This window comes from Prosopis cineraria, unplaced genomic scaffold (assembly GCF_029017545.1).
Source record: "Prosopis cineraria cultivar Desert tree isolate PC_DT_omini unplaced genomic scaffold, ASM2901754v1 PC1, whole genome shotgun sequence".
NCBI lineage: Eukaryota > Viridiplantae > Streptophyta > Magnoliopsida > Fabales > Fabaceae > Prosopis > Prosopis cineraria.
In genome coordinates, this window is record NW_026555332.1 from 54,651,442 (window position 1) to 54,673,333 (window position 21,892).

Genomic DNA, 21,892 nt, shown 5'->3' on the forward strand with positions numbered 1-21,892 from the left:
AAATAACCCTTGCTTCTTTTGCTGTTTTGCTCAATGAGATAGCCTGAAGATTAGACGATAAATGCAGCACAATTATAGAGCGAGAGGGGTTGAGGCATAATCAAAATAGTCAACGAATTAAAAGTTGATAAGGTCCTGTGAGTATCAGTGTAGGTCACTCTAATCATCAATAAATTTTAAAATTGCAAGAAAAGAAAAATGCGCGATGCAACAAAAACAAAAGGGGCCATGAATGGATCAATCCATTCAGAGCGCGTAATAAAAACATATCATTAAATAATTTTTCAATAAAATCAATCTTCTCTTTCTAAATCATGAGTTATTTCCGCGTATAACATTTTTGTTAAAATCCTGATTGTAAACATGAACCAAGAAAAAAGTGTACCTATATTCGGTATAACCAAGATGTGAACAAGCAGAAGTTCCAAAGGAGCAAAAGCTCCCCGCTTTAATTATATTTTTCATACAGAGATCCAAAATATTTGTTATGTAACAGATCAATCGTGTTCAACACAGTTTTTAACTTTAAATCTTCGATCCTACAGAGACCTAGGCTGCAAAAACAACAGGACGCGCCATTCAAACTATACCACCCAATACAGGCGGCAGCCAAAAAAGAACGAAAGATCCTTCTTACATGTCTTGACCGTAAAAAAGTGGACATATGGAAAAATGAATTTTTAGAAATTGTTAAAATAGGCTCCTGAAAATTAGAGTTTAAAAGATTAAACATTTTACCTCGCTGTACAAATCTGACTATTAGCAGATCCTCAACAGACATTGCCTTCAGGTGATTGTTCGGCAGAAGAAGTTTGACTACACTGACGATCCTCACCTGTTTCTGTATGCTCCGAGCTATTTTTAGTTCCAGAATTTGAGGGTTCTTCGTCTTCCGATGTACTAGCTTCTGCCATAACATAGTCTTCTGGGTGATCATCTGTATGCTCCAAACAACTTTTAACTCCAGAATCCGAGGGCTCTTTATCTCCGGATATATTAGTTTCTTGCATAACTTGGTCTTTTTCTTCTGGGTGATCATCTGTATCTACAGGCTCCTTGGAGTTAGATACTTTTCTATCGCTGCTAGAATTACTAGGTGTTAACCACATAAATTTGAGACTATGTTCCTTCCAGCTTTTCCCATTGATGAATGCCCTCTCAGCTGCCTGACGAGTGGTGAAGCTTATACGTGCCTCTGACTGGTTAATATGGTCTCTGACATCCTCAAGCTCAACGGCAGAAATCTCCCCATATGGTGAAAAGTGTTCCTTCAAAACAGCAGCCTGAAAGATAAATTACGAAAGCGTTAACGAACTTGCATGAAGAAAAACATTACGATGTGTTAACTGTTTACCTTATACCGTCCAAATTAAACATAAAAACAAAAACAGGAAAGGACCTTTATAATCTGATCAAGAAAAGTTTCGAATCTCTTTATCTTATCTCTTTGTTTCCTTTTATTTTCTTTTTCTCCTACTTTCTTCTTATATAGCAACAACTGCACATGTCTCAGTTTTGAGGCCCCATGCCCAACGTAGGCACGTGAATAGAAGGGTGCGAGTGCCTATTGGATGCTGACTCCATCAAATTAAATTAATCTTTATCATTTTGCTCATGGCTAACAAACACAGTCCATACTCACAATACTGTCATATCAAGGCCGAATGTAGAGTTAAGTTTGGGAGTGGGGAGGAAAGAATGGAAGGAATCAAAACTCCGAAGCAGATACAAGGGGAAAGAAGGAACAAGAAAGGTGGTAAATGAATGTTTCCCTTCTCCTTGTTGGAGAAATTCTCACGTTCAAGAAGCTCCCAAATTGGAGGAACTTGAAAATACAAAGGACAAAATGGTTTGGAGGACATTTGAAAATTAGTCAAAAGTCCTTCATTATCCACCCTAAGGCTGTGCACAAACTCAGAAGACCTCATAAAACCATCCCAACCAGATTTTATCTAGCTTCAAAAACAGGGCTCAGGTTTAGGTGTCCACTGTCCAGCTCAATCCAGTGTTGTTAAAGGTGAGGCACTGAACATGGTCATTGCCACTCTAAATTGAGAGGCGATGAGTTTAGTCAGGTGCTCACTTGAGAGCGCCTTGTGCGCTTTGCATGGCCAAAAGGCACTTGCTTGGTAGCACCTTGAAGCAGTAGAGAAGAGAAGATAATGGCTGGGACTGGGTATTGCAGATGAGAAGATGAGGAAAGAAGACAATGTCAACTGGGAATAGAAGAAGAGAAGATTATTCATCCACCGACTGGCTATTGGTAACCGACTGGGCATTGCAGAGTCATGAGTCACAATTTTTATAAAAATGGAAGACAAGATTCATCCATGGACTCATGACTCATGATCGTGCCAGGGTTAGTGGGTATTTCTATATTTTATATCATATTTAATAGTTATATGATATAAAAAATAAGGAAACTTATATCATATTGGAAAAGGAAAGATTTAAATTTTAAATAAGAGAAAACAATTACATAATAGAAAAGATTTTAATTTATTATAAGAAATTATTTTTGACTGAATTTTTAAATATGATACAGAACACAAATTTATATGAAGGTTTAAGTAAATTTATATTTATCATTTCATCTATAGTTAGTTGTTTATATATTTTTCATTTTCATATAGTAGCGCCTTGCTTCATTCAAGTGCACACCTTTCTAAGCGCCTTGCGCCTAAGGCATTTTACAAGCTTTGCGCCTTGCATGCACCTTTTGCCTTTAACAACACTGGGTCAATCCAGATTGTGGGTGACAGTCCAGACAAGCCAAACCAGCCTGATGTATCGTATTTTAAAAATATAATTCCCTTCCTTTCCCTTAGCACTCTGCCCTTTCTATTTTAATTTTCTTTTGCAGAAGGTCCACTTTTTACAAAGAAGACCAAGGGAGGCACCAGTGAGAAGAGTGGAACATATAACTTTGAGTCCGATTAAGAGAGGTAGAGGAAGGCCTAAGAGAACACTCTTGGAAGTTGTTGAACGTGATCTCTTAATTAATAATATTTCTAAAAGCTTAATAAATGATAGAGCACAATGGCGTCTTGCAATCCATGTAGCCGACCCCACCTAGTGGGATAAAGGCTTGTTGTTGTTGTTGTTGTTGTTGTTGTAAGGTCCACTTTTGTTCCATCCTTTATTCACCTAAAGAGAAGTTAGGGGTTTACAATTGAGGAACGACATTGATGGTCATGGACAAAAGCTTCACTGCTGACATAAAAGACCTTCAACAAATGAAGAATAATCAAAATCTGTTCACAAAATCAACCTGATCGCCAGATTTGCGATTTCATCTGTCAATACATATGGAGAATTCATTACCTGAATCCACCTCTTTGCAGTTTAGGGTTTGGATTGGACAATGGGATTGAAGTTGCAGAGGAGGATGGTCGGTGACACCTATTACGATGAATCACTGAGGAAGAAAAGGAAGGGACTTGTGGATTTAGGGACATGTTTCCACATTGAAATCATCATGTGATAGGGAATATTTCATGGGAGTTGGTCGGACATCATTTTTTCTATAAGGGACAATTACAACGATACACATCCATCCATATCTACAGTCCTTTCCCATGGGAGGTGTGGAGGTGCCATTGTGGTGCATGGGCCACTGGCGGTTGACCAACATTTAGCAAAGGCAACAACAGAGATGCCATTAAGGAACTAGCAAATCATCTGGCCCTCTACTACTACACCTTTTGTCATTCCCTTTCTCCCTCTCTGTCAGAGGGAGCATGATAGAGGAAGAAGAGAAATATAGACGAAAAGAGAGGCTGATTTCATTCACACCCTCCACTGTACCCTAGACACTCTATTTATATAGAATATACCCAAGTACCCAAATTACCCATTTATCCCTAATTTCCCTAATTATCCCTTTTTATTGCTAACTCCCATATTCCCACGTATCAATATACTCCCCTCTAAAAGAGATCCTTGTCCTCAAGGATCAGTACAAAGATGAAAAGTTTAAAACCTATATCTAATATATGACTTATTCTGGTGCCATCTCCTCTTGAGCGTCTGCCAATATCTCTGCTCTGTCTTCAACAATTAAGGAAAAGACCTGTGAATCTTGGCAATGGTGTGCACGGCTGTATTTGTCGTCACACCAATAACACAAGCCCTTACGCCTTCGATCGTCCATTTCACTCTTTGAAAGTTGTTTTAAGGGCCTAGAGGATGCCGAACTAGAGGTGCTGAAGGATTGGGTCTGTTTGAACTTATCTGCTAATGGGCTCGTGGTGGATATGGGCTTAGTAACTAGGTCATTAGTGGATATGGGTTTAGTAACCGGGTCAAGCCTGGAACCCGATAATAATGGAGAAGGCAAACGAGAAGACCCAGATGAGTAGAAAGAAGAGAACCCAGAGGAAGGCTTGTGAATCGGCGGCGTAGAAGACGGAGCGTGGTCATGAATCGCTTTAATGGCAACAAGCTGTTGTCTAGCCATCTTCATTCCACTAGCTAGTGTTGTTGGTTGGAGACTAAGGACGCCCTGTTGCATGTAGTTGCGCAAGCCTAGATGAAGCAATTCATGGCTGCTGCCTTTGATAAGTCAACTTTAGTAAGCAACTCATCGAATTTCTCCTCATATTCTTCGACAGAGTCTTGCATCTGCAGTTTCTTTATCGCAATCATGGGGTTTTCATCTTTTATATCCCCAACTTTGGTTTCCATTTCGCGGAAGTATTCTTCCCAAGATATCTCGTCCAAATGCCTCTGTTTAGTGAAGGCTAAGTGCTAATGTAAGGCACGTTTCTCCAAGTGGATGCTAAGAAGACAAATACGCTGGTCAACGGGCATTCCATCCACGTCAAAAAATAGGCGACAGCGATAAGCCCATCCTTGGAAATCAGTGCCATCAAATTTGGGGAATGCGACTCTGCTACTCTTGGTAGGAACAGAGTATGAGTTGGGTGGTGGGGGAAGGAGACCTTGAAAGGACCCGAACTGAGGTGGTGGTGTGAAAATGGGGGATGCAAGTGCTGAGGCAAAAGGGTTCGCTGGTCAAGAGAAAGGGGGTGGTGGTGGGATTGCTATTAGGGGCGAAAGGACAGAGGTTGTAGGTCGAGGGAGAGCGACGAAGGGTGCTTGGGAAGGTGGCTGGGAGGGTTCACCGACTTGAAGTGGAGGGGAACACAATGGTTGATTGGCTAGCATAGTAAGCTTATCAGCAATCTCCTTCATAAATTGAGATAAGGTAGCTTTAATCTCAGATATATCGTTAGTGTGTTGGTCTAGAACCTGTTGAGTACTTTGAAGTAATGAGGATTGCATTTCCAAGCAGTGTTCCAAGTCGCCAACGCGTTCAATCAAGGACCGCATCTCCGGTGGAGACATGGCCGGAGAGATGGCTCTGATACCTTGATAGAGGAAGAAGAGAAATATAGACAAAAAGAGAGGCTGATTTCATTCACACCCTCCACTGTACCCTAGACACTCTATTTATATAGAATATACCCAAGTACCCAGATTAAACTTTTATCCCTAATTTCCCTAATTATCCCTTCTTATTGCTAACTCCCATATTCCCACGTATCAGAGCACCTGTTGAGTTTTACTTTTTCCTTCTACGCCTAACTCAACCCATTATAGACCCAGTTAGACCTGATTATCAGCATGTTCGTATATATCAGTGGTTCTGCTGGGATGATAACTGTTCTGACCATTTCAGTGATGAAGAAATAAAGAAAGAAGCTGCAAAAGGACTAAGCATGTGAAAGAAAATAATACATCTTTTTAGAAAATAAATGAAAATGGCCTTGACTTGAAATAAAAGAAAGTGTCCAACTTATCCTCGCATTTTTCATTCTTCACTTTAAGAATAACGTGGGTCCCAAGACTTGAAATAAAAGAAAGTGTCCAACTTATCCTCGCATTTTTCATTCTTCACTTTAAGAATAACGTGGGTCCCAAAACTTCTCAACCTAAATCAGAGGATTGACAGAAAAAATGAGCCAAATGAAAGTTCTACTACTAAAAAAATTTCCTTCCCTCCATCCAATGGTTAAAAAAAAAAAAAAAGGGATTGAGTCATCCTTGTTTGACTTACTTTCCCTTCCTTCCAGATCTCTCAACCCAAAAAATGCATAAGATATAAATAATAGAAGCTAAGCACTATAGAGAATTGTTTCTTCTGGAGGGAACTGATATTTAAGGACTTCAATTTCTAATCCAATCAAGGACCTGGAGTTTATAATAAAAATTGAATATTTCTTACATATGATTGCATGCCATTGACATGTTGGATATCTATAAGAAATCATGAAAATAATTAACTGTCATATACTAGACATTATAGTTGTTGGACTTGTAAAGAATAATAGAACCTCTTAAATTACACTTCAACAGTGAAGAATTGTTTAATTTCATAACATCAGCAGTCAGTAAATTACTGATCCAGATGCAATATTGATCAGTCTTTTTTTGGGGGGGACATATGGTTCCACCACTTCTCAATCAGTTAATGTGAATATCAAAATGAGATCCTCCAACTACATTTTCATGTTTCCTGAACATGTGTAGCTGAAAGTAGACAATTATCAAAAGTCTACATTTGAAATCTGATCTGGATACATCATATTCATGTCCCCAAAAAAAAAAATGGAATAACGAGGTGAGAGAGAGATCATGACCAACCCATCAAGTTTGTCTCAAGCAGTACTAACCACTATTTCGTCTCTAAATCTATATTCTCTCGTTCTTTCTTTTTCTTCCCCTATCCATAAGACTAAAAATAATTAAGTATTTCACTAAGCATCGATATGTAATGCATCTTCAATATTATGGACGGTCAACTCTCATTGTTAATCAACAGTTCCGTACATTGGAGTAGTCTTCATGGTACTTATCATTAATTTTAATTTTCTAAAAGGTAACTAAAATTATAGAGTATGAAATATGATGGATAGCTTTAGACAAATCTGCCATATACTGTTCTACAATGTAAGTGTCCAACAGGAGATCTGTCTCAATGATGAATCAGACTAAAACATGACGAAGTAAAAAAAGGCATATGATAAATTAATTATCCTTCTCACTAGAGAGAGAAAGAGGACTTACATTTGCTAGTCCAGCTGGTAAAGGGGGGATGATTCTAAATGAAGTGGGACGATTGTCCAATTTGTATCTATTTACAGGTGCATATGGCCGAATTGGTGGTTTCAAGGCCGTAGATTCTTGCTGTGTGATTATTGGAATTGCTTTCGGACTATGAGATACAGGGTTTCCCAATGCATTGTTCTTATCAGCTATTGTCTCCGCATGTGGAGATGTCAGAGAAAAGCCAGAATCAAATAATTGAGAAGCTAGTTTCACACCAGCTAACAAGCCTGTTTTGGGTCTCTTGGCAGCTTGCTCAGTAACTACTTCACCCTTGAGTCCAGTGGCCTGCAAAAGATCAAAGAATAGATTTGTCAATGATCAATTCAACTTGATTTTAATATGTTAGATGAAGGCTCGTGATTGGTTTTAATTGACATCTACAATTGCACTCCCTTCACATCTGAGCTTGAAGCTTACTCAGAGATGGGCCTGACATTTTTGTTGCCGAAGCTTAGTTTAATAGAAAGGGGGTTAAAAGGATCAAACTCTATAGGTTAGACCGCTTTGTCTTGAATACTATGTCCATCATCAATTCGAATTGAAAGCTTAACCTATTAAATGAAGGCTCTCGATATTTAATTTAGTAATTCTCTAAAAATATGATACAACAGAAAAGCAGCATCCTCACATGCTTGCATACAATAATAGAAGAAACTTCAGTACAATGTAGCAGCAGAAAGATATAATTTATTAATGAATAATGATCCTTCTGGGCATTGGAAGAGGACATTGGAGTCGAAAGGTTTCCATCTGAGTAGGAGTAAGACAGAATATTTATATTGTAAATTTGGTAAGAGACTAGTTGATAGTAACTTGGAAGTAAAATTGGGAGATCAAATTATATCTCAACTGAAAAAGTTTAAATATTTGGGAGCCATTATTCAAAATGACGGCGAAATCAGTGGGGATATTTCACATAGGATTCAATTTGGGTGGTTTAATTGAAGAAAAGCTAAAAGAGTTATTTGCAATCGTAAGGTGCCTAATAAACTTAAAAGAAAGTTTTATTGTATTGCTATCAGATTGGCTATGTTATATAATAGTGAATGTTAGGCTCTAACGGGACAGCAAGAGCATAAAGTTGGAATAGCAGAGATGAGAATGTTACGATGGATGTACAGACATACACATAAAGATAAAATTTGAAATGAGCATGTACACGAAAAAGTGAGGGTAACACCTATTGAGAAAAAAATGGTAGAAAATCATTTGAGATGGTTTGGGCATGTACAAAGAAGACCGCAGGAGGCACCAGTGAGAAGAGTGGAACAAATAACTTTGAGCCCTGTTAAGAGGGATAGAAGAAGGCCTAAGAGAACACTTTTGAAAGTTGTTGACCGCGATCTATTAATTAATAATATTCCTAAAAACTTAATAAATGATAGAGTACAATGACGTCTTGCAATCTATGTACCCAACCCCACCTAGTAGGATAAAGGCTTGTTATTGTTGTTGTTGTTATAATGATCCTTCTGGGCGATTGATGTAAAAGAGTGTTAGAAAAGGGGGAGGGAGAAGGTGACAGAAAGAAGGGAGAAAAGGAAGAACTTGAGGGAGTGAACATAAAATTCTCAATTTTATTCGACGAGAGAATTTCCCAGCACGTCATACAAGATGTTCCAAAAAGAATCAACTTTTCATAACATATTTAATTTGTGTGTGTATAAAAAATAAATATTTTATCCTATTACATATGTTAGCCAACGAAATATGAGAAAAAGCATAAAGCATATATTGAGCACCCAAAAAAGAAAAAAAAAACAATTGAATAACAACACTAACGTTTCACATAATCTGATCAAGCTATATAGAGAATATCTCAACATATATCCAAATGAAGTGCAATAATACAAAACAGGGATACTTTTATCATTATCAGGATTCTTTTATTTCTTTTTTTAAATTAGGTTAGTTCTAATTGAATTAGGATGCTTAGATTACCTTCAAAATAAATTTAGTTGGAATAGGATTTATAGGATTCATCCTATTTTCCCATCTTGTCCTGTTTGAAATTTAGTTTATTTTAAATTTGGATAAATTTAATTTATTTTGAATTTGAATAATGTTTACCTTGTCTTTTAGAATTACAATAGTTTAGAGTCATTAGAACTAGGTATTTATGAATAGACCTAGCACCCTTTTTGATGAATTGAATAAAGTCGAGAAAATTGTGTCCACGCTCTCCTTCATGTTCTTCCTTTTCTTCCTCCTGTCTACTTCTCCTTCTCGCTCCCCCTTTCCCTTCACTATTTTACATAAGAAATCTTTTAACTTTATGAAAGGTTAACCCACTTAAAATATTTCAATGAAAGGCTATACAACCTTTGAGCTTTAATAGCCAAGCAGTTATAAGCATCCAAACAAGCATGCATAGTTAAAATAGTGAAAAGTCATTTAGTTTTTACCTGTTTCTCAAGCTTGTTCAAATGGCGTCGAAACTCATTCCGCTTTTGATCCAGCATTTCCTGCTTCTTGCGCAATTCTTCCTTCAGCTGCTCCAAGTTTTCAAGCTTCTTTTGCAATGGAGGCACAGTTTTGGGTCCATTTGCTGTTGCAAGCTTAGGTTGATCAGGAGCTGGGGGTGCATCAGAAACAGTCTTTGGAGCAGTTGCTTGATGGATATCTTTACTCCTATCAGATACAACCGTATGAGAAGGAACCAAAGCAGATGAATGCCCAAGGGTAGTTGCAGTTACACCATTGCCACTGCTAATGCTATCATCAGGAATGCTATCACGATTAGCCCACCACAGCTTAATAAACCGATTACCCATTACAGCATCAGGTGCCTTCAAAGCAGCTTCAGCCTCTTCCCTCTTGGAGAACTGGACAAAAGCTCGCTCACTGTTCAATGGAATATGAATGTCAATAACCTCCCCAAATTTCTGGAAATGAGAGAGAAGAGCATCCCTTCTGTTGCTTTTATGCGGAATGCCATTTACAAATAAAGTACGCAGTGCCTTTTGTGATGGTTTACGGATGTTACGTATATCAGTCTGTGCCTTGAGAGTTGAACCCATGGATTTTGGGCCAACATCATCAGCAATGATTTGCTTCACTTGCTGGGATGAGCTGGGAAAACAATTTAATTCATCATTGTCTTCTTTTAACTGATTATCAGGATGCTGGAAGGTAACCATCATAGGATTAACTTTTTCTTTCACATCAGATCTGTTCTTCGAACCACCAATCCTGGCCCAAACTGATGAACTAGCACTCTGGGAAGTGAAAGTTCTGCTAGTTCCCATTGAAGAATCTCTCTCTGGAGCATTGGATAATCTTGCGTTATGCCTATCAGAAGGAGCATCACTGGAGAAGGGCTCAGTTTCATCAATCTTGGATGACTGTAGATTAAGGAGTGCATTTGACGTTTCAAGACCACTATCATTCCAAAGAGGCTGGTCAGGATCATAAAAATCAGCTCCACTTGTGCCACCAGGAGCCAGGTATGCGCCACCCAATACCAAACCATCATCACCTATTCCAGACTTGCTAGCTTTGCCATGTATACCTTTGCTATTCATTGAAGTGGTTGTTGCACTTATTGAATGTAAAGATCCAGATCCAGCCGGTGCCCCCATAAGGTGTGCACTTGGAAGTGAAACTGGAAGGTTGAACTGCGAAAGACTCTGCGAAAGACTCTGAATTCAGTGAAGCTATTTCAGTGAAGCTATTAAATCAATAGAAACACTGCATATTTTTTTATAAATTGCAACTTTTGGGAAAGTCCATTAATGCAACTCACAAATGCGCACAGTAAATACTAAATTTCTAATTCTCTACAAAGTCAGAGTTCACCTAGAAAGACACATGGCACATTATCATTGTAAAAGTACTGTAAATTGGATTGATAGTCCAAGAGAGCTGGACAAACCCAGAGCTCAAATAAGATTATCATAATCTCTTTGTTAATGCTTCTAATCATAGACAACAAACCAAAACTGCTCAGAAGCACCTTTCTCTACCATTTTGCTACCATAGGTACAAGTACCAAGATGAAACTCACTTAATAAAGATTCATGCACATCTACAAAAATCATTTAGCCTTTGCAGATACACATGCAAAACAATAAGTAGAAATTACAGAGAGAAAAAAGGTGATATTAGTAGTGGAAAGATGGTTGATATTAGGCCCCACATATCAAATAGAGAATAGCTAAGAGAACAGATACCTGGACATCTTCAATAACAATCCGATTGACACCATGCTCCATTGGGCACATGTCCCCTCTAAGGCAAAAACCACGTTCCTCAAAGTCTCTACATCTTTGGCGAGGAATACTCAAACTTATTGATGAATTAATAGGTGGTCTGAGTGCTCCTTGTAAACCAATGGGACGAAGCATATCCAAGCCACCATTAGGTACTCCTGGAATTAAACCAAAAGCATTCCATGATGCATTTTGTGCATTTGAAACATTTGGCAACCCCCTTCCACTATAAAGGCTTGAAGGAATGGGCCCCTGCTGCATCATCTGCGAAGCAACATCAATTGAGCTGAACCTAGAATCACGCTGATTCCAAGAACCCAGCTCTCTTCCTCTTCCCCTCCCAGCACCAAGATCTCCACTAAATGATTGGTTTGGCCGTAATCTTTGATTCATATCTAAAGGTGCTCGGGGAATTGAATTCAATCCAGGGCGCCTTTTTATCATTTCAAATGCTTGAGATTCATTTTCCCTGAAAGATTGCCGATTCCCAAAAGTTTTGTTACGCTTTCTGAATGGCCTGCTCATAACAGGCTCTGTAACATCTCTCTCCAATGATAGAGAACGGTCTTCCCGCCTCCGATGCTTATGATTCCGATCATCATCATCTTCATCACTCACTTCCTTTTCCTCTGGATCACTGACACTATCAGATGGGGCAAGAGATGGCTTTGGAGATGAAACTCTCATCTCCATTGATTCACTTAAAAATGCAGGTTTTACTTTGTCCTCTTCCTCTTCCAATTGCAATCTAGATATGATAATCTGACTTATCTGTCATACAGAGTCAGTCCAGCAATATAGAAAGAACCTGCATCAAGAGAAGCAAACTATGCTCAGAAACAATATTGATAAAAACAGTACTCAAGCATATAGCTTAGCTTGATGAAGAAAGAGAACAAGTTGTCCACCAAATAATTAATACGTATGCTGGTTAGAGTAAGATCAGACAGGAGAAAGAAAGTGAATTCAGAAAACTATGAAATTACAACCGCAATAGACAAATGCTTTTCTTATCTTGTATAAAATTCAGAACACTCACGATATCAGAAAATTTGGTGTTATACAACTCTATATGCCCAAAAATCATCATGTCAAAACAACTGCATTGTTTAGTGTTGCAGTTGCAGCAATCCATGACAACAAATGAAAATTGAGCATCTTATAATTTATAAAGTGTGTGAAATAACCTATTTCACTCAAATCTATTGGATAAAACAATCATTTTAGTAAGATAAGATAGAGAGAAGGAAAAAATGAGCCATTTACGAAAAAGGAAACAAGAAGAAATAAACAATCAAAGGAAAAAACATTTCAGAGAATTAAAGCACTCAAATCTCCCAACATGCCTGACCATACTCCAAAGAAAAACAAAAGGCAAAAAAAAAAAAAAAAAAACCTTGGCTAGGAGCCCGGAATCAAAAAGATAACAAAGAGCCACGCTTTAAGTCTATCCTATTGAAGAGGCAAAGAAGGAACAACACCTATACCATTTTGAAGAAAAACACCCATTAGGAACCCAGCAGAAGATCAACCAAGTATAATTCAGCACTGCACTGAGTACAAGGACCCTATTTATTGATAATTAATTGTTCATGTCCTTAAACACCAAGTATATTGATCACATTAAAAACTCAATACCTGGTGCCAGTTTCAAGCATTTGAAATTTTTTATATGAAATACAACAAATATATAGAATGGTATAAAATCCTAATGTTTATCAATAATCATAATTGGGGGAAAAAAGATGAAAGGTTTTTTCTCGTTAATCTGACCCAAAACTTTTTTTTGGGGGGGGGGAACAAAAGAAATTAGTTCACAACCTCCTAATTTCTTATCCATAATTGGTAATCATGTTTCCCTGTCTAAAAAAATCAATCATAATGTTTACCCTAACAATCAAAATTATCATTACTAGAAGCTATTAAATTGTTTATCAATAATCATAATAACAGGCAATTACATTTAAGGTTCTGAGAGACAAATCTGTTTGGTAGTCAGTACCCAACATATTAGATACAGAAATGGAAAGGATTTAAGCCACTCAGGTATTTAAGCCACATATCAGAGAATTAAAGCTCTGTTCTGGTGAAGGAAAATGATTAATGGGATCACTGACTATCTAAAGCACTGTGACCCTTGCGCAAGATGCAAATACGAGGCCATTGCTACCCCAGGGCAGCTACAACCTCTTCCAAACCAATTCCAAGTAGGATTTAGGAGAGCATTACCATGGATTTTTTTTTTTTAAGGGCTGCCTAAATCTAATGGCAAGGATACAGTATGGGTTATCATTTGCCTAAGTGTAGTGTTAACATGCCAAAAAATTGCCAAACCCACCTAATGAAATAAGGCTTGTTGTTGTTGTTGTTGTACAGTATGGGTCATCATTGATCGGATGGGTGAGTATGCTCCTTTGCTCCCTCTAACTCATCCTTATTTAGCAACAACTTTGGCTCAAATATTTATGGATAATGTGTATAAACTACATGGAGCTCCAGCAGAAATTATTAGTGACCAAGACCCTGTCTTTGTGAGTAATTTTTGTAAAGAATTCCTGCAGGTGTTATGTAGATATTATTGTTCGAAAAGGATTTGTCTTGTTTCTCGTGGTTCCCTATCCTGATACCAAATGTAACCTAAGAATCATAACAAATGTGATGGACGTGACTAGATATTTATTGAACTAATACTCAAAATGGAAATCCATACAGTAAAATCCTGACTTATATATATATATATATATATATATATAATTATTGCATTCTCCAGGGCAGCTGAGGCAGCCACCGAGGTCCCTAGAGCAAGGCAGTTTGAGAGCCTACTTATAAGAAGCTTTAGAACATGGATGAAAAAACATCAGACACTTTTGGGTCATCTAGGGCCAAGCACCATAGAGAGTCTGTATCAACAATCATATCAGATATCTAAGTGGTGAGAAGACATCCAGGCAACAAGCATTATGATCAAACCAGATTTGTCAAAAGCAATATAAAAATGCACATCACCATAAAGCCCTTCCCTCCTTAGAACCACTGAAACTTCTGAATCTAATCAAAAGGAGTAATTTGTCTGCATGAGGAAGTGGAAGCTGGGCAATGTAAATTTTCTTTTTATACATACAGAAAGGAAATTTTATTGGGGAGGATAGGTAACAATACAGAAACAGAAGACAAAAGATCTGAAAGAAAATTAATGATTATCTCATTTTTATCTGCCAATATAATTTTGGTCATATAAGAAGATACCACAGCCAAGGCATTTAAATCATGTTGCTTTACATGTTTGATAAGTTCTATGCTCTTTACCGAGAAGTAGCAATTTTGGCCCTCTAAAAACATAAAACTTCATTTTCTATAAGTAGATCTTTCACAGTATCAAAAGATATTTTAAAAAAAAAAAAATCTGATTCATGGAAGCATATGATATTATTATTCTGTTACACAATTTTAATTGGAACAGTTAGTTAATAGTTTATTGTTAGCAATCGTTCGGAAGAAAAGTTAGTTACTAGCCGTTAGAAGCTTAGGTAGGGGTAGAAGCTTATAAATAGACAACCTATGTAACTCAAAGGATGGCTTTTACCTTGAATGAGAATTACTTGGCGCACTATTCACAAATTCTCTACCCCCTCTGTTCTTCTCTCATCTAAACTTTATCTCTCTTCGTCTCTTTCCCTCTTTTCTCTTTCTGTCAGTTTTACAAACTTGCAACAAATTCACTGACAGTACATCAAATTCAAATATTTTCCGGAAATGACAAACACGCCCTTTTCAGTCACGTGACCACTTCAAATCCTGCCTGATTCCTTGACAACCTCCCAATGTCTCAATGCTCTAAACTTTAAAGCATTTTATATCTCAAAACAGAATTTCCCATGAATGCTAACACCCTGATCCCTGTTGAAAGCTTCGAAGTTCAAATGTTGTCAATACAATATAATTGGTTTTTGTCCATTTCCTCGCAGATATTATCATCATATCATCAAATAAGAATGTAACGCCTATTATAGTCTTCTACGTACTTTTTTCAATTAGATATTTTGTGAATGAGACTATCCAATCTTCCACCCAATCAAAACAAAATAAAATGTCAGAACTCCCAGCTTAAGTTGGTAGTAGACAGTTGCACGTGCTGAGAATAACATGCATTGAGAACAGGAGAGGGTATAGCATCATGGTTCGTCTGTGATTGGAATTAAAACAACTTCCTATCCGGAAACCAGATGATCACGGAGTAACTGTGAAAGGAGGGAACACATACCCATAGGCGGACCTAGACTACACTTAGTGGGAGCATCCGGCCCACTGAATTCTTTGAAATTGGCATAGTTGATATAATACCCTTTTAATTTTTGTTCCAGATACTTTGACACAGTTCGAGCCAAGTCATTTCCAAGACCATACATCACAAATACCTTGAGAGTTCTCCAAAATTGATGATAATATAAAAAGATTAACAAACAGAATGCTAATACACAGCAAATCAAACGTTGCAAAACAACACAACCGAAATCATACAAGTCGCTAGTAATCAGAATGGGGTATAGTAGCTAATTACACACCATTCAAGCAAAATCTAGTACCAAAAAAGATAAACTCAATATGTAAATGTTCCCAAATTCAAAAGAGTCAATATTCAACGATTACACGACCAGATTCAAAGCCAAATTAAAATGGAAAATTTAAAGCAAGGCAAGCACGGCCACGCAGGGAACGGGTGACGCGGGGAACAAATTGAAATCTAGATTCCAAGAAAGATTGAACAAATCAATCTCACCGGATTTTCGGAGTAGAAAAAGCCCTAGGGTTCGAACCTTCTTCACTGACAGCCCGAGAACACCCATGCAGGGCTGACAACGGTGGACAGCGTCCAACGGAGTGTGGAATGCTTGTTCGTCGACGAAGAGAACCGAATCCGCTACTCACGAGAATGGGTTTTATCGGGGTTATAATTAATTTCAGGAAGAATTTGGGATAGGTCAAAAATTATTAATCACTCAAATATACGTGTAAATTTATTCTCAGCTCTTATCTATCAAATATTAAATAATACTAAAAATATTTTATGATGAATAAGATCTTTGCTATGATCTTTTTTTATTATATTTTTACTTGGATCTTTTAAAAACTCTTGGATTTAAGCATAATAAATGTAATTTGACAAAAAAAATATCATTCTCACTCTTTAAGCAGGAAAAAGCCAGCAGTTTAATCAAATTTATATAATTACATCGTGAACTTAGTTTTATATTAACTTAAATAAGATTAAATTTATAGATAAGGTAAAAAAATTAAGAACGCCCCTTATAAATTTAAGAGATTACCTGTTTCATATTAAGAAGATGGCTTGAAACATTTAAATATTTACCTGCATTTTAGCGTCTTCACTCTTCCTTATTTTCACTTGTTCTACTCATCTCTCTCTCTCACACACACGCGCGGGGGGCTCTGAATTTTAAATCAATGGGACAAAGTTTTCCATGCCTGCCTAGAATTTCACTCAACTCGGGTATGTTTGACTTCCCTGAAAATTGCACCCGTTAATTCAAAATTCTAAACTCATCACCGCCCTTACCCATTATCTTCTTGGAAGAGGAAGACAGAGAAGAAGGGAGTGCAGGGAAGAACTTCATCTAAATTAAGGGCTTATTTGGATAACTGTCAAAAACACATTTATATTACATCTAGAATATATTTTTATCAAATTTAATAGATGGTTGGATCTCTTAAATATATTTTTAATAAATATAAATTAAAAATCAAACATACATTAAAACAAAATACAAACCAAACCGAAAGCTACCAACAAATGAGTCCTGTATTTTAATGAAGCCACAAAGAAATTAAAGTCAATTTCCTATCCAACCATTTCAAGTTTTCTTTTTACCTTGAGGTTGATGTACGGTCAGCATCTGTGCAAGGACCTGTTGGGTTTGGGAATCACAGCCAATCTCCCAAAAGCAAACCCAGAAACCCATTACTCGTCAAGGTTGTTAAACTTGCAATAAACCCGTGACAAACATGTGAACTTGTATTATAAACTTAGATCGTCAGCTCGTAAAAGTTTATTTATATTAATAAATAATTATTAAAATATAATTATAATTTAATTTAAATATATTAAAAATATAAATTATTAAAATTAAACCCATCTATATTAATAAATTATCATATACATGACATAAAATTTTTAAAATAAAAGAGCTTATTTTTTTATTAATATTAGTTTTTGGACTTCAAGTTTTTTCTTCTTTGAATTAGGTCTTATAACCTCTATGAACTAAATTCTTTATAATATATACTTAACAAGTTCAACTAAAAAAAATTAACAAATTTAACAAGTTTAACCAAACTTAATTATATCTAGTTTGAGTTTATAAATTAATTGACATGATTTTTTAAGTTAAAAACTTAAAAATGGTAAACTCGCAAGTTTAACCGAACTTGTATTTAATTTAAATTTATGAGTGAATTAACATGATTTTATAAGCTGAAAATGTAAAAATATTAAATTCGTAGAATTAACTCAAAATTTTGACAATTATATTACTCGTGTTGTGTCAGTTTGTCACTCGTAAGGCTGTACCCACGAGAGAACTAGTACGATTGTTGCAAATACATCTTAATATAAAAAAAAAAAAAACCACAACAAGGATGGGGGATTCAGATCCAGGTATTCCTCCCCTCCCAATTTATCAAATAAATTTATATAAAATTTTAAGTTTTATTAAATACATTTTACATTCTTATTTTAAAAAAAATTTAAAATATAAATTTTTAAAAATATTATTTATTTAATACAACCTTAAATTATTGGAGACAAAATAATAAGGAGTGAATGATAATATTAAAAAAGTATATTTGATGAAACCTTATTTTTATCCAATTATCTTACATTTTGAGATAATGAATTATGTTTAAAATCATCCCATAATTTGGGATGGAAGTAGCATAATCTTATCTTTAAATATTTAATGACTCAATATTTTATTATTTTTATTTAGATAATTATAAAATCAAAATATATTTGCAGTATAGTACCTTTTTTTTTTCGGCGAGACACTTATGCCGAAAAAGGTTCCATAGATAGAGCTGATAAATAAGTGGGATTAATAAATATGGGCACATCTAAGCTTGACCTATTCGGGCTCAAGTCAAGAAGCCCATTTAGTGTCATTTATCCAGATGCACACTTTATTGATAGGTTTTTTTTTTTAATTTTAAATTTTAAAATTTTTAATTTTTATATCATAGTATTGCATATTCTATTCCAAAACTAAAAATATAATATTCAAAATAAAAAATAAATAATATAAATTTTAATTTTATAAATGAGTATTTTGAAATTTAAATATAATTTAAAAATTAAAAATGCCTTTTATCAAGGGTGGAACACAAAAAAAATGTCTCAAAAGGGTACTCAACCACTAAAAAAAATTTAAACAGAGAACCCATCAAATTTTGTATGTATCCCCAACTCTACTACAAGCATGAGATTAATATCTTAAATTTTAATTTTTCTCTATTTGTTAAGGGCGGTCAGACTTTAATTAACAATAATATCCCACCATCGTTGCTTTTAAGTTTACTTACCTTCCTTGTTTTAAATGAAATGACTTTGAAAAATTGTTGATATTTGTATCTGATGTATTTCTTTTCAACCAGATAAAAAAAATATTTTACATCGATTGTCTTCCTTGTAATTACATGGCATTCTTTAACTATTCAGCAAAGATTGACAAAATAGTCCAAAGCAGTTTGTATTGTAAAAATGGGAAAAAAAAATTATTACCTTTCACTATCACCCTCCAATTAAGATCAATATTGTATCCTAATTCCTTTTAGTTTATTTCTTTTATAATTTATCTACATAAAATTTAATAGAGAAATATTTTTTGCCGTGATTGTGTGAAAAAAGCACCTTAATGTTGGGAGTATGGTATGGCAAGCATTTATGTTATTACTGGTTTTATATGTCATTGTTATTTTTTCTTGGAAGTGTCAATGATATCGCTCAATTTTTATATAAACCTTTAATTTAGTTGTTAGAGAGATGCTCTTTGCTTTCTCTATTTAAAAATATAAAATATTTTTATTTTAAAATGTAATTAATAAATTTTTAAAAAAATATCCACAATAAATAAAATACTTTATATTTATTTTAAAGTAAAACATACCCTATTAAATAGAAAAAATATGAAAAAATGATATTAGTTTAAAAACATCTAACTATTTTAATTAGAATGAAATTTAATTAAAAATATTTTATATTTTTTATCAAAGAAAGTATCATATTTACAAGACAGTGGTATAATAATATGAAAATTGAAAACAACAAGGGTAAACATGGAAAGAAATCTTGGCCAACAAATAACACAAAGAGATCATCATCAATAAATAATTTCGTTTTTTTTTAAGTAACCGTGCACGGCCATATGTTGAATTAGCGGTGCAAGGTTTTTATGATCTTCGTTGAATGTAACGTTTTGCCCTTTTATGGAAAAAAAAAAAATTTAATATTTATAGTTCATGCACTCATATATAAACCTCACGCTTACGAGGAGGTGGTGAGAGAAAAATTTCGTGATAAAAAATTGTTAGCTATGTGAATAACATTGTATTATTTTTGAAAATTTAAAAAAATTTATTAGAAAAAGTGGTCTAAGTTCTTAAGCCTCACTGATTTTATAATTTAAAGATAAATTTGTCATCTAGGTTTTTATTAAAAATATTATTCAATGTATTTCAAATAGAGGATTCAAATGCTGACCCAAAAAATAAAATAAAATAAAGGATTCAAATGTTACGTGTGTGAGGGAAAATATGCTATGACGTGACGGCGATTCCACATTACAACTAAAGAGATGGAAATGTGGAGAAACTTGGGCATACTGAAAAAAGAGATTATAAAATGTTAGAAAAATCTGGTTGACAGGATTTGATAAAATTTTGTTGGTGATAGAACTGTATTATAAGAGCCATTAATTTTATGAAAATTGTTTTAAAGCTACATTGAAGACTCTTAAAAAATATGAAATATTTTTCAGAAAATATGACACATCTATTCGAATATTTTCTGAATTAAAATATTTTTTAAACAGAACATTCACATTGCCATGAAAGAATAATTTAACTAATATTCCAAAAATTTTCTCATACATGATAGGATCATTGTTACTCGAGCCTTTATGAATTTTATTAGTCATATTATTAATAATAACCAGTATTAATTATAAATTAAAAGTATTTATGACTCACAACAACTTGTGATTTTTTTTCCATTACTCAAAGATATCACTCTACTAAAAAAAATATACGTTTGAGATACGGTTGAACATTAAATGTGAACACTTTTTTAATAAAAATTTAAATTTTGATTGATCACTTTATAAGTCAACTTGTGATCTACACTTTGATATGAGCATAGGTAGCGTTCAATGTGGCATCTGACAAGGTTTTCAATGTGGTATCCATGATGGTATGGAGAGTGGTAGAATCAAGAAGATGAAGAGAATATTTGTGCCATTAGAGTTCATTTGATTTAATCAATTTAAGTTTTTTTCTGTTTCTATTGATTTTTTGTATTTATTTTTTCATGCATTTTATTTATTTAGTATTTGTAAACTTTAACAGTCTATTTTGGCCTTTTAAGCTTAAGTTATCCATTGAGATTTTCACATTAGGTTTTTAGAGAGCCCTAGCTGAGTTATGAGTTTTTTTTTTTAAAAAATATTACTCATATTTGTATGGCGTAAGGGGAGAGCATGTGAAATAAAGAAGTTATTTCTTCTTCACAAGTTTCACTCATTTATCGGTGTTTAGAGTTAAATATTACGTGGCTTTTCAAGTATTTGCGGTGTAACACCCTCAAATTTACAAATTAATTTTTTGCAAATCATTAATTCAATAAATCATTTTTTTTCATTGAACCCTCATCATACCCTTATTATGGTAGAAAAATTTCTACCAAAGTACATCCAAGACAATATACCACATGTCTTAAAATATCTCAAAAAAACAATTAGAACCATGAGGGACAGACAGGGTCCTCATGGCATGATATTTAAATCAGGTCATGAATCAAGAGGGACAGATATAATCCTCTTGGTCATATAAATACTTTTAATAAAAAGAATTAGAGTTTACATGCTTCACAAGGAAGATATGTCCTAAGTTGGCACAAGATACATTGTATAATCCAAAATAAGAGGCAACGTAAAAGATGGTGTCTCATACACCATAGTTACACCTCTGGTGCTTTCTCGGCCGGACTCGCTCCTATAAAAATATTAACCATGGGGAATGAGACTTAAAAGTCTCAGTAACCAGAAATTAACATGTAATGATGCATGCGGATGTAACTAATCATGCGATTGCTAAGTGGGCACACAAAACATTTAATCGAACAATACTTTCAAACAAACCGAACAAGTATTTAATTTGCATGACTGCACCTTATATCCTCCTTTCGCCATGCTCAGACGCCAAATCACCCAGCCAAAGGTGAGTTAGACCAAGCGACACGCCACTCATTGGGTCCAATGAGGGCTTACCACGTGGTAATAATT

General features: G+C 35.0%; 1 protein-coding gene across 3 annotated transcripts; it reads right to left on the minus strand.

Moving 5' to 3' along the window:
• Nucleotides 1-420: 420 nt before the first annotated feature.
• On the minus strand, nucleotides 421-16,290 carry LOC129315446 (zinc finger CCCH domain-containing protein 41). 3 transcript variants are annotated; one of them, XM_054959129.1, is made up of 5 exons: nucleotides 16,139-16,290; nucleotides 11,286-12,132; nucleotides 9,519-10,742; nucleotides 7,072-7,398; nucleotides 421-1,283 (listed from the first exon to the last, which is right to left on the minus strand). In XM_054959129.1, the coding sequence occupies exons 2-5, from the start codon at nucleotides 12,015-12,017 to the stop codon at nucleotides 771-773; spliced, it is 2,796 nt and encodes a 931-aa protein (XP_054815104.1). In that variant the 5' UTR covers nucleotides 12,018-12,132; nucleotides 16,139-16,290; the 3' UTR covers nucleotides 421-770. The 3 variants fall into 3 exon arrangements, with proteins under 3 accessions (XP_054815104.1, XP_054815110.1, XP_054815094.1); XM_054959135.1 differs by having other exon boundaries at nucleotides 9,519-10,730; nucleotides 16,102-16,274; XM_054959119.1 differs by having other exon boundaries at nucleotides 16,102-16,273.
• Between the last annotated feature and the right edge of the window lie 5,602 nt (nucleotides 16,291-21,892).